The sequence below is a fragment of the Trichechus manatus genome, unplaced genomic scaffold (assembly GCF_000243295.1).
Source record: "Trichechus manatus latirostris isolate Lorelei unplaced genomic scaffold, TriManLat1.0 scaffold00179, whole genome shotgun sequence".
Lineage (NCBI taxonomy): Eukaryota > Metazoa > Chordata > Mammalia > Sirenia > Trichechidae > Trichechus > Trichechus manatus.
In genome coordinates this window covers 1,583,479-1,597,460 of record NW_004444115.1, presented here as the reverse complement: position 1 = coordinate 1,597,460, position 13,982 = coordinate 1,583,479, and the positions used below count along the sequence as shown (strand labels likewise).

At 36.5% G+C, this 13,982-nt stretch overlaps 1 protein-coding gene across 3 annotated transcripts in view; it reads left to right on the top strand.

Annotated features, from left to right (window-relative positions):
• Window positions 1–13,982, top strand: part of WDR33 (WD repeat domain 33) — a 146,414-nt gene that overhangs the window by 53,168 nt on the left and 79,264 nt on the right. For all 3 annotated transcript variants that reach the window (XM_004387037.3, XM_023741359.1, XM_023741360.1), the window contains exons 2-4: window positions 5,942–6,168; window positions 8,584–8,652; window positions 9,575–9,679. In XM_004387037.3, the coding sequence (XP_004387094.1) occupies window positions 5,965–6,168; window positions 8,584–8,652; window positions 9,575–9,679 (378 nt within the window). In that variant the 5' untranslated portion in view covers window positions 5,942–5,964. The remainder of the gene's footprint in view (window positions 1–5,941; window positions 6,169–8,583; window positions 8,653–9,574; window positions 9,680–13,982) is intronic.

Sequence of the window (13,982 nt, the reverse complement as noted above, 5' to 3'; positions counted from 1 at the left end):
TCTAAGAGGCACATTCTTCACGAGTATCACTTTATGTCCCACAGTTCAGTCCAATCCCTGTCTGAAGAGTTGGCCTCAGAAATTGTTTTAGTTCTGGGGTGATGGAGAGACCAGGGGCCATGCTTTCCGGGGTACCTCCAGTCTTATTCAGACCATTAAGTGTGGTCTTCTTACTAGAATTTGAGTTCTGCATCCCATCGTTCTACTGCTCCATCAGGGACCATCTGTTGTGTTCCCTGTCAGGACGTTCATTGGTGGTAGCCAGGCACCATCTAGTTCTTCTCGTCTCAGGCTGATGAAGTTTCTGGTTTATGTGGCCCATTCTGTCTCTTGGGCCAGTGCTTTCCTTGTGTCTTTGGTGTTCTTTCTTCTCCTTTACTCCAAGTGGTTGGGACCAATTGATGCATCTTAGATGGCTTAATGCTCTTTTTTATTCAGTTGGGTGAAGCATTTAGTAAATTGATTTTGAATTAAATTTGTAGAATTAGTCAACTTTTAGCAAGGTCATTTTCCTATTAAAAAATAAGTAATTTTTTTGTTATTTAGTTGGAGACCTGCTACCATAATAAATTCTCCTAATGGTAAAGTCAGAAACATTTGGGAACAGAAAAGATTATGTTGGAAATCTGTCTGATCATGATGTGTTATGTGCATGAGAGAACTTTAGTTTCTTTCTTTTTTTTTTTTCAAATAATAATTTATTGCGTTTTAGGTGGCAGTTTACCCAGAAAATTAGGTTCCTATTTGACAAGTTCTATACAAATCGTTCAGTGACTTTAGTTACGTTTTTCACAGTGTGTCAGCATTCTCTTTAATTATGTTCTGGTTGTTCCGTTTCCAGTGCTCTAGTTTCCCTACCCCCTTATCTTCTCATCTTTGCTTTAGAGTGATTGTTGACTTTTTGGTCTCATATAGGTGTTTAATGGAGCACCATACTCACGAGGAATACCTTTATTTTGTGTGCCAATATGTTATTTTGTTAAAAGGTGACCTGGGGGGGTAGTTTTGGTTCAGGGTTTAAATGGTATCTCAGGGTGATAGTCTCAGGGAGTCGTCTAGTTGCAACTGGTCCAGTAAGTCTGGACTTTTTAAGAATTTGAGTTCTCTTCTGTGTTCTTCTCCCATTCTATCAGGGTCTATCTACTGGGGCCCTGATCAGAATGGTTGGTAGTGGTAGCTGGGCACCATCTAGTTCTTTTGGTTTTACTTAGTTTCATTTCTCATATATGTTTCCTCTTACCCCTACCTCCCCGAATTTAAGCATCTAAAGGCTGAAATTTTTCTGTTTTGTATCCCTATAGCAGCAGTAGTGTCTGGAACAGATATTCTCAGTATAGCAGCAGGTTCTCACATTACCTTCTTTTTGAGCTCTTCTGTACTGATAAACTGTCAGTTGAAAGCAGAGATATCTTTTTTGGTATCTTCAGTGCCTGGCAAGTAAGAAGTGTTCACTGACTAGTTCTTGAAATGAATTGCATATTTCATTATGCATCCCCATAATGAGAAATTCTCAGGAATTTTTCAGCTGTTTTGACAATTCCTAAGTGTGTATTCATGGATAGTAACTAGTTTTATTGCATTGGTGATTTTAGTGGTGCCTGTTTATTATTCTACATTAATTTCTAATTTAAGTTTTACCTCTTTCATGATTCCCTTCCTGTTCATTCTCTCATTCATTATTGCTCCAATTTTTGAGGTTTTGTTAGCCTTTGTGAACAGTTTTTATTACTTTAATTAAAGGTTTAATTCTATAAAAATGAATTATTGTTTAGCACAATTCTAAAATGTTAAATTGAACCTCATTTTACAGGTTGAGAAAATAGATGCAGAAAAGTTGAGTGATTTGTCTAATTTTGGAGAGTAGTTGAATCCTTGAAGGCTAAGGATATGTTGCAAACTTGTGTATTCAGGAATCTTTGTATTTGCTAAAAATAGAGATGGGAGTCAGGCACCACAGAATTTGAAATCTGCTGTTTATGATTCAGAGCATGAAATACTGTACCTGATGCATTGTATAGTGCAGAGTAGACACTTGATAAAATCGTGTTGATTGCTTGAAAAGTTGAAGGTTTTTATGATGAATTAGTGTTTCAGATGAATTTTTGTCCTTAAAACTATTGAGATGAATATGGTTGTAGACAAAACCTGACTTCTAGTTTAAATTATGGTGTTTTCATGTACCTCAAGTAGATAGTACAGTGAGTAGAAATCACAGTAGTTATTTTTATGAAGGATAAAGCTCTTGTTTTTTCCTTTGCCTTTAGTTATATATAGTTCCTTAAAGTTTAGTCCTGAGTGAAGCCTGAAGGATAGTTTCAGTGACTTTTGAATGATGGTTCTTTCTATCTGGGGCACCGATTTTCAAGTTCATGTATTCAATTATTCACTGTCTTCAGTCACAGAAAGCTGTTACAGATAGTCCCCTTCTTAGTACGGTGATTAGGATGGTGTTCCAGCGATTCTGTAGTAAGTCGTTCTTGGCATAAATCAAATACTTAAGTTTTTTTTTTTTTTTTTTTTAGTTTTCATTATTACTGCCTTCGATTATCAGTATCTTTATAAATCTGATCTGTATTTGTCTTTGGGGGTTGGAAACATTACATATAAACTTATGTGGTACATACATATGTAAAAAAATACACAAATCATAAAAATTTACCCTCATGATGAAAAAGAGCTGGGCAATGTTGGCATTTTGTCAGTTGCAGTAATAACTCCACTTGTAGAAGGTTCTGGATCATTTGGATTATCCTTGGAAATGGGGGTGGTATTTCTAGTCAGAAAATTAATGAGAGTTGTCTGTATGGTCCTTTTCTTTTTTTCCTCATATATTTCACTGTAACATCTCACTGCTTCCCGAATCTGCCTATCGACTTAAGCAATGCGAACAGTGTTTGGGTCCATGTGTTTAAGCGGTGGAAGCCCCTGATTTAGTTTAGAAAAAACTCCAGGTAATCCTTTCACTGTCAAAAAAAATTTGACAACTCTGTCCTTCCTCTTTGTCATTATGTCTTTCGTCTTCAGCATTTGTTTCCTCTTCTAAATCCATTAGGTCCTGATATGTCAAGTCCTTTCTGTTCCACATCAGCAATATCAAGTTCTAAATTCAGCATTCTTGCCATATGGACGTTTTTTCCACCAATCTCTTCCATCATATTATCCTGATCAAATGGTTGGGCAGTGTTCACATAACTCAGCTAGTTTTTCCATATTCCTTGCATGCATTTTCCTGTAACTTCCTCCCAGGTAGATGGAATGTTCCAGATACATTGATAGTCATAAGTGAGGTTCGTCATAACTCAAATACACCGTAAGTTGGGTATACCTGTAGTACATATTACTCATAATGAGATGTAACAAAAAAAAAAAGCAAACAAAGAACAGATGCTCGTAAGTGCAATTCATTGAAACTCGAGTATGTTGTAAGTGAGGGGACTACCTGTATATCATTATTGCTGGAATCTTTTGGCAGCCCGTCTTAAAATGAGTGTCTGTCGAAAGTCCAGGGTTTGCTCTGGCTCTGGCACCAAGAGGCTCTTGTGGCATTGAGCAAGTGACTTAACAGTTTGCAGGAAGTGAAGCTGACGTGTGTAAGTCATAGGTGGAGACTGATGTCTGTATTGTGAAGAAGTTTGTTTTTGTTTAGTATTGTAGGGTTGGATTTGGATTTAGAATATAATTACACTTATTTTTTCTCTTTTTCTTCATGCTATGTACCTTTATTTCCAGAACACAAGTAGTACTTGACCATTCAAGGAGAAGTTGAAGGGTTTTTTTTCAGTAAAGTTTTACCCAACAAATTTATAAATGAAAAGATATTTTCTGCTATCTTTAGGGTCTTAAATGAAGGCTTAGTACTTTTTTCTAGCTTTAACATATAAATTGTTCAAAAGAGTGTTAGTAACAACAGATTGATTGTTTTGCATTCAACTTCAGTCATTTTTCTCATAATTGTTAGTAGATCCTTGATTTGGTGCTTGGTTAATGCTTCGTATCTATGTACCTATTATCCAGCTTCAATAGCTACTGTCTGTGTTATGTTTCACATACCCCATATTTAAAAATTTTCCTGCTGGATTAAGTCCTTTCCTTTTTTAAAAATTGAAGTGAAATTCACATAACATAAAATTCAGTATTTAAACCATTTTAAAGTGTACAATTTAGTGGCATTTAGTGCATTCACAGTGTTGTGCAGCCATCACTTCTATCTAGTTATAAAACATTTTCATCACCTCAAAGGGAAACCTTGTACTCATTAAACAGTCACCTCTACCCCAGCCTCTGGCAACCACTAATCTGCTTTCTGTTTTTATAGATTTGCCTATTCTGGATTTTTTTATATAAATGAAATCATACAATGTGTAATCTTTTGTGTCTGGCTTCTTTCATTTAGCATAATGTTTTCAGGTTTCATAATGTTGTAGCAGGTTTTAGTGCTGCATTCCTCTTTATGGCTGAATAATATTTAAGTCCCCTTTTTATGTGTAAAAATCTGTATTCTCATTTGATATCAGTGATACTAGAAATTAAAATGTCTTTATTCTAGTAAAATTAGAAATTTGATGATCGTAAAATTTTAAAAATGGTAATTCTAAAATAATACTTTTCAAAACTCTACATCCTTTTAGAATTATTGGCCTAGACATCTAAATTGAAGCCATTAATGAAAATCTAGATGCTGAATTTAGCTGGTTTCATTGGATAACTGAGTAAAACTGGTTCTTTTCACCAACCTCATTGGGTTCAGTGCTTGGTGCTTTTTGTGCATTCTAATTTAATTCACACACAACCCTAAGAGGCAGAATGTTTCTCATTACAAACAGTTGTCAGGGACCCCCAGGCATCACACTGGAATGGTTGAAATAATACGAGTTAAATGCGTATTTTATTACACTATTTATATTTTGTGTTATGGGAGTCAGGATTTCTTCCCCTTTCCCTCTCTTTCTTTTTCTTCTTATTACTATTTAATGGTTTCAGGAGGGACTAAATTGACAAGGATGAAGTAGTACTAAGAGTATGTCCATCCGAAGGAAATTATAAATTTTTTTTAGGTCTTTTAGTGTCTTGAGAATAAGGTATAAGGCAAATGTAAGAATACAGAAAAATAATGAAGATTACAATCTTTCCTGCTTTTAAAACAAAAATAATTGTGGAAATGCTTCTAATCTTTACCCTTTATGTATTTTAATAGTCTGATCTTTAAAATATGTTTTGAATTAAAAAAAATCATGCACATTTGTATTATTGGCATGTAATTTTAATTGGAGAGCACTGAAGTTTAGAAACTGTAAGCTCTTAACATTTTCCTGTTCAGATGTTAGTTTAATATTGCCTTTATAAGTATTTAAATACATGTAATGGAGAGATGTGTTTTTGTGGTGGTTATTTTGAACCTGAACCTAGATATGTGTAGGACTTTTTGCATTTATTATAGATATAAAATAGTGTAGTTTCCCCCTCTTCCTACATGATTTCCAATAATTTAAGAGGACAAAAGTCAAGTCTTAAAAATTTTTAGTGAATTTTTATAAAATAGAATCTTATGGTAAACTTAAAAATGATTTGTTTTGCCATGAAACATCTAAATAAAAACTTCGTTTTAAAAATGTGAATAGTTCCTAGTAATTCTACCTTCCTTTTCTTCCGCAAACATACATACCCATCCCAAGCTATTATAAATTGTTTTTTTTGCTTTCCATCAGACTGAATTTTACAATAAAAGTTTATTAGTGCTTATACTGTGAATTAGCCTATTTCAAATGTGTAACTGGTCTCTGCCATTAATGTAAAAGTTCATTTTGTAAGTAGGTTGGTTAAAACTAGAAATGACGTGTGTTAAGAAATGGAAGAGAAGTGTAAAAAATGTTTATTTAAAAATATTTTCAGACAGTGTTGCAGTGATGATATTTGTAGTGAAAGTGCTTTTTCCCCATCCTAGTGTCCTAGAAAGACGACATCACCATGGCTACAGAAATTGGTTCTCCTCCTCGTTTTTTCCATATGCCAAGGTTCCAACACCAGGCACCTCGACAGCTGTTTTATAAGCGACCCGATTTTGCACAACAGCAAGCAATGCAACAGCTTACCTTTGATGGAAAACGAATGAGAAAAGCTGTAAACCGAAAAACCATAGATTACAATCCATCTGTAATTAAATATTTGGAGGTAAGTCCAATTAATGTGCTTCAGATGACCAAACTTTGGTTTAAAAAGAAAAAAAATCTTTGAATGCAGGGTAATCAGTATACTTGTGCTGCTTGAATCAGTAGGATGAAGTGGATTTTGAAATAAGGCCATTTAAATTTTCTGAGGATTAATAAGGTAAAGTTAGACTCCAATTTAAAAATAGACTTTGTTCTAAAGGTTTGCAAAAAATCTCAAAATAGGGTACTTTCATCCCTAGACCAGCCTTAAAACAGTTATTAACCCGCAATGTAGATGAAATAATTGACTACCAACATAAGAATATTTCTATGGGAACTGACTCTAGGAACACAGACTCTCTTTAGTTCTAAGCCCCTGGTGGTAGGCAACTCCTATAGACAGGGCAAAGGGCTCTATCTACTTCCTTGACGGTTGACCACCCGCTATAGTCTTATAGGGTGAAAGTAACTCCGAGGTGATGAATAAAGGCAGGGTTAAGGGTCTGCTCAAACCTCTCCTGTATGTCCTGGACAATCCTTCCTTTTGAGTTCTTTGTTTACTTGTCTTAACCTAGGAATTAGCCTCTGTGATTTGCTTTTCATTACTAACTCCTGTTACCTTCATTGAATTTTGATCTGCTCTGGTCTCCTATGAAAATTTTTCAGCTTTTTATTACCTTAGACCTGTGGTTAAAGATCTATTTGCGTACTGGTCATAATGAGTTTGTTTCAGGCACACAGAGGAGAAAAAAATTCATTCAGAGGTAAAAACAATTTAGGCTTTTGAAATGGTAGTAATAGTGTTAGAGGAAACCCTGGTGGTGTAGTGGTTAAGTGCAACGGCTGCTAACTAAAGGGTCAGCAGTTCGAATCCGCCAGGTGCTCCTTGGAAACTCTGTGGGGCAGTTCTGCTGTATCCCTATAGGGTCGCTATGAGTTGGAATCAACTCGACGGCAGTGGGTTTTAATAGTGTCAGAACCTGTCCAACTTCAGGGAGGATAATGACCAGGATCATCCCAAAGGGGATTCCTATGAAGCGGAGGTCAGACATACCAATGCGCTTCAAGCTTTTTACCAAATGTGACACCAGCCATCCCTCCCGTGGCACTCTCTACTTCACTTCTGGGTTTGATATCTGTTGTAGTGGCCACACACAACTCACAGACCATACTTAAAGTTAAGTGGTTTTTAATGGAAGTAATAGGGATCAACAGACTGCAACTCAGGATTGGGATCAGGAAGCATGTAGGTAAAAGTCTCCCTTCTTCAGTGCAGGACAGCTCTCTCAGCCGTGCAAGCAAGCGGGCACGTCTTCTCTGCTGTGCATGCACTCTCTTAGCCCCCTCAGAACAGACTTCTCATGGCCATGCAGTCTGTCACCACCGTCTCTGTCACGGGGTCCCTGTCCGGCCTGTAGCTGCCGGCTCTGCCTTTGGGCCCCTTCTGGGCCGTTCACTGTCTTCAGTGTTACAGGGCTTGACCTGTGTTACAGCTGTTTCAGGAGGTTCCTTGCCTCCTTTGTCTCTCTGCTTTTTCTCTCTTCTGTCTTTTGCTTCTTCCTGCTGCTTTTCTTCCTGTTTTCTTTCTGTCTAAAAAACCTCTGTGGGGCTGGCTGCATATATACACAATTCCTTGTCAATTTGAGTGCATGACCCCTCTTAGTGGGACTATAAACTGACCAATTGCCTCTCAGTGGGCCTCAGAGACTTCATTTGCATAGTCTGTAGTCACTTCATTTGTGGAGTATGACCAGTCCCTGCAAAGTGTGTACCAATCACAGAGCAAGTTGTGGCCCAGGCCCAGACAAAAAGTATTAAATCTCAAGGTACTTAACAGCTTACTTAGGAAATGTCAATCAACCTGGACAAAAGTAACAGACCCTCTGGCATAGAAAAGTAGGGCAAAGGTAACTCCTCAGGGCTTAGGGGGAAAGTCTCTCAAGCTACGTTTCCAAAGGACCAAGGCAAAAGGCCACATAAAGGAACGCATTTCACCTCAAGGCTTTTCTGGGTATTTTAGTTGGGAAGCTAAACTAAGATAGGGAGTTTGAGAGAAATTAAGAAAATCAAGAGCAAGATACGAGGAATTGTTTTATGCAGGGTATTTTGGAGGAATTGGGGATGGTCTGTCTACCCTTATCCTGTTTCCTTTTGTTACAGGATGTTGTGATACATTGCCAGTGAGAATGTGTTGGGGACAACAACATATTGGATGAGTGGGTGGGTGATAATGTGACTAAAGAGAGGAGGGAAATTCTAAGCAATGTCAGTAGGGTAAGACGGGAAATCTCTTTAAAATACTGTTACTGTGTTTTAGAAAATAATGAAAATTTTTGAATCTGTTCTCTTATTTAATACAGCTTACATTTTGTTAATAATTTAAATGGAATATAATTAGATCTTATAGTTGATAATTAATCTACTTATTTTTTAACAGAATAGAATATGGCAAAGAGACCAGAGAGATATGCGTGCAATTCAGCCTGATGCAGGTTATTATAATGATGTAAGTGTAAGATATGTCATACTAGTTTAATAGAAACCTCTTTCCTAGACACTTAAACCTAAAAATATGTGAATTCAAATTCAAATATAGACTTTTTTAACAACTAAAATAAAATATACCAAAAGGAAATAATATATTTGTTTAAACCATGGGTTATGTTTTATCTCAATGTAAATATTCCTTTTTTTATAATGTTGGAAGAATTTTGATTTTGAACTTAAAGCAATGTCCAACAAAAGGATAAATTGCCTGAAAGTCTGTGTAATCACAAAGTTAATTTCAAATTTGATTTATGGTAAACGTACTTAATTGTGTTGACTTTGAAAGATAATCAGGGAACTCTGGTGCTTAATCGGGTACACCGAATCCTCACTTACTGACATGATTAAGTTCCAACGACTGAGTTATTATGTAGAAAGGAAATCTGCAGTATGTGAAAATGGAGGATGACTACATCATTATACAACTGCCAAATTACATCATTACATAACTGCCAAACCACCGAGAATCATGGCCCAGTCAAGTTGACACATAACCTTAACAATTACATCTAGCTTTACTATTACCTCACACCTCGACATTTGTTACTGCCAGGCATATGTTGTTAATGTACAAAATAGTAAGGATAGTAGATTTTTTACTATTGTTGTAAATGTGAAATGTTGGATAACGAGATGGTCGATAAGTGAGGAATGGGTGTACTTGATTGTGCTGTTTAGTGATAATGGGTTTTTAACTTTCTTATATCTCAGTTTTCTTCATTTAATTAAATATACACTAATTATAATCTATTACAATAGTTTCTTGACAGTCCTTTATATCTTGATTTGTCTTCAAATGCTTAAATAATTCTCATGCCATTTCACTGGCTTTTGCTCTGTGTATAATCAGCAATTCTAAAACTCAGTTTTCTTTTCTGTAGCTGGTCCCACCTATAGGAATGTTGAATAATCCTATGAATGCAGTAACAACAAAATTTGTTAGAACATCAACAAACAAGGTGAAGTGTCCAGTATTTGTTGTAAGGGTAAGTATTCTGTTGAATATATTTGTTTAAAGTAATGTTAATCCTGAGTTAGTCTTCAATTGTATTTGACGGGACAAAGAAAATTAAACATTTTAAATGTGTATCTGTGATAATCAGTGTATTGCTAATAATTTCATTTTGGTATACCAATCAAAAATGAAATGGAATGCTTGAAGATTGATATCATAGGCCTTAGTGAGCTGAAATGGACTGGTATTGGCCATTTTGAATCGGACAATCATAAGGTCTGCTATGCTGGGAATGACAAGTTGAAGAGGAGCAGCGTCACATTCATCATCAAAAAGAACATTTCAAGATCTCTCATGAAGTATAATGCTGTCAGTGATAGGATAATATCCATATGCCTACAAGGAAGAACAGTTAATATGACTGTAATTCAAATTTATACACCAGCCACTAATGCCAAAATGAAGAAATTGAAAATTTTTACCAATTTCTGCAGTCTAAAATTGATCAAATATGCAATGAAGATGCATTGATAATTACTGATGATTGGAATGACAGTTGGAAACGAAGAAGGGTTAGTAGTTGGAAAATATGGCTTTGGTGATAGAAATGATGCCGGAGATTGCATGATATGATAGTATTTTGCAAGACCAATGACCTATTCATTGGAAATACCTTCTCTCAACAACATAAATGGTGACTATACACATGGACCTTGCCAGATGGGATACACAGGATTCAGATCAACTACATTTATGGAAAGAGACTGTGGAGAAGCTCAGTATCATCAGTCAGAACAAGGTCGACTGTGGAATAGACTGTCATTTTCTCATATGTAAGTTCAAGTTTAAACTGAAGAAAATGAACCCAAGTCCATGAGAGCCAAAGTATGACCTTGAGTATATCCCACCTGATTTAGAGACCATCTAAAGAATAGATTTGATGCATTGAACATTAATGACTGAAGACCAGATCAGTTGTGGGATGATATCAAGGACATCATACATGAAGAAAGAGAGAGGCCAGTAAAAAGACAGGAAAGAAAGGACCAAAATGGATATCAGAAGAGACTCTGAAACTTGTTCTAGAATGTAGTGTAGCTAAAGCAAGAGGAATAAGTGATGAAGTGAAAGAGCTGAACAGGTTTCAAAGTAAGTATTATAATGAAATGTGCAAAGACCTGGAGTTAGAAAATCAAAAGGAAAGAACACAATTGACATTTCTCAAGCTGAAAGAACTGAAGAAAAAATTCAAGCCTCTAGCTGTGATATTGAAGGAGTGTATGGGCAAAATATTTAATGATGCAGGAAGCATCAAAAGAAGATGGAAGGAATGTACAGAGTCACTGTACCAGAAAGAATGGTCGACGTTCAACCATTTCAGGAGGTAACACGATCAAGAACCAATGGTAGTAAAGGAAGAAGTCCAAGCTGCAGTAAAGGCATTGGTGAAAATCAAGGCTCCAGGAATTGACAGAATACCAAGTGAGATGCTTCAGCAAACAGATGCAGCACTGGAAGGGCTCAGTCATCTATGCTAAAAAACTTGAAAGACAGCTACTTGGTCTTCCAACTGGAAGAGATCCATATTTGTGCCAGCTGCAAAGAAGGTGATCTAACGGAATGTGGACATTATCAAACAATGTCATTAATATCCCACGCAAGTCAAATTTTGCTGAAGATCATTCAAAAGTGATTGTGGCAGAACGTCAAAAGAAAACTGTCAGAAATTCAAGACAAATTCAGGACAGTATGTTGAATGAGGGATTGCTGATATCAGATAGATCCTGGCTGAAAGTAGAGAGGATCAGAAACTTGTTTAGCTGTGTTTATTGACATTGCAAAGGCATTTGACTGTGTGGATCATAACAAATTATGGATAACTTATGGATAACTTAGCAAAGAATGGGAATTCCAGAATACTTAATTGTGCTTCTGAAGAACTTGTACATAGACCAAGAAGCAGTCATTTGAACAGGAAAAGGGGCTGTTGGTTGATTTAAAATCAGGAAAGATGTGAATCAGGGTTGTATCCTTTCACCATACTTAGTCATTCTGTGTGCTGAACAAATAACCCTAGAAACTGGACTGTATGAAGAAGAACATGGAATCAGGATTGGTGGAAGACTCGCTAACAGCCTGCAATATGCAAATGACATAACCTTGATTACTGAAAGTAAAGAGGACTTGAAGCACTTATTGATGAAGATCAAAGACTGCAGCAATCAGTATGGATGACACCTTAACATAAAGAAAAAAATCCTCACAGCTAGACCAATAAGCAACATCATGATGAACGGATGAAAGATTGAACTTGTCAAGGATTTCATTTTACTTGGATCCACCATCAGCGCCCATGGAAGCAGCATTCAAGAAATCAAATGACATATTACATTGGGCAGATCTGCTGCAAAAGACCTCTTTAAAGTGTTAAGAAGCAAAGATGTCACTTTGAGGACTGAGGTGTGCCTGACCCACACCATGGTATTTTCAGTTGCCTCATGTGCATGGGAAAGCTGGGCAATGAATAAGGAAGACCGAAGAAGAATTGATGCCTTTGAATTACGGTGTTGGCAAAGAATATTGACTATACCATGGACTGCTAGAAGAATGAACAAAACTGTCTTGGAAGAAGTACAGCCAGAACGCCGCTTAAAAGCGAGGATGGCAAGACTTCATCTCGTATACTTTCGACATGTTATCAGAAAGGACCAGTCTCTGGAGAAGGGTATCATGCTTGGTAAAGTAGAGGGTCAGCAAAAACAGGAAGACTCTTTACAAGATGGATTGCCATAGTGGCGGCAGCAGTAGGCTCAAACATAGCAATGATTATGAGAATGACCCAGGACTGGGCAGTGTTTCATTCTGTTGTTCATAGGGTTGCTATGACTTAGAACCAACTCGACAGCACCTGACATCAGGAAGTCGTTTATCCACTCTGTTCACATTCAGTAAGATATTAATTTTGGATTTTTTCCCGTTTATATGTTACAATTTCTGTGGAATTCTCTCTGAACTTACCCTTGAATAGAAATACTTCTGTTACCTGGTTGTCATTCTGTAGTCTCAGCTGTTTAGAAAGAAGCATCTTTTATCCCAAGGTGAATGAGAAGTTTCTAAATGTTACTAGTAAAGAAAGTACCTGAGAAGAACTGAAGACTTACTGTATACCATAAATGTCAGCTCAATGAAGGCACATAGGCACTCAATACATTTAAAAATAATTTTTTTTTCTAAATTTTATTTGTTAGTTGTTGTTGAGACTATACACACTAATTCAACAGTTTCTGCATGTATAACTTAGTAACATTGATTACATTTGTGAGTTGTGCAACCATTTCTGAGTTCTTCCTCCCCCATTAACATAAACTCATTGCCCCTAAGGTTCTTATCTAATAATTTCAAGTTAATATTGTCAGTTTAACCCCATATAGATAGTTCTTAATAAAGCTTAATGCTCCAGGCAGGCCCTTTTTTAGTAGTTAAGCTAAACTATTGTTCTTTTTTTTTCTTCCTCGTCTTTTTTTTTTTTTTTTTTAATTGTACTTCAGGTGAAGGCTTACAGAACAATTAGTTTCTCATGAAGCAGTAGTACACATATTGTTCTCTGACATTAGTTAACAACCCCACGACATGTCAACCCTCTAACTTCTCAACCTTTTTTTTAAAATTTTTTTTATTTTTATTTTTTATTGTACTTCAGGTGAAGGCTTACAGAACAAATAATTTCTCATGAGACAGAAGTACACATGTTGTTTTATGACATTGGTTAACAACCCCACAACATATCAACCCTGTAACTTCTCAACCTTTTTTTTTTCCTTTGGTGAAAATACACATAGCCAAAGATACACCATTTCAAAAATTTCTACATGCACAGTTCAGTGACATCGACTACGCTCTTCCAATTGTGCTGCTACTCTCACTTAAGATGAAGGCTTACAGAACAAAATAGTTTCTCATTTAACAGTTACTACACATGTTGTCCTATGACAATGGTTAACAATCTCATAACACATTAACAATATCCTTACTCAACCTTGGGTTCCCTATCACCAGCTTTCCTGTCCCCTTCTACCTTCCAGCCCTTGTCCCTGGACTGCTGTGCCTCATTAGTCTCATTTGGTTTTATTGGGCTGTCCACTCCCCGGCTGAATGATGAACCTTAGAAATGACTTCACCACTGAGCTAAAAGGGTGTGTGGGGGCCATACAGAAATGACTTCACCACTGAGCTAAAAGGGTGTGTGGGGGCCATACTCTTGGGGTTTCTCCAGTCTCCTTTAGGCCAGTAAATCTGGTCTTTTTTTTGTGAGTTAGAATTTTGTTCTACATCCT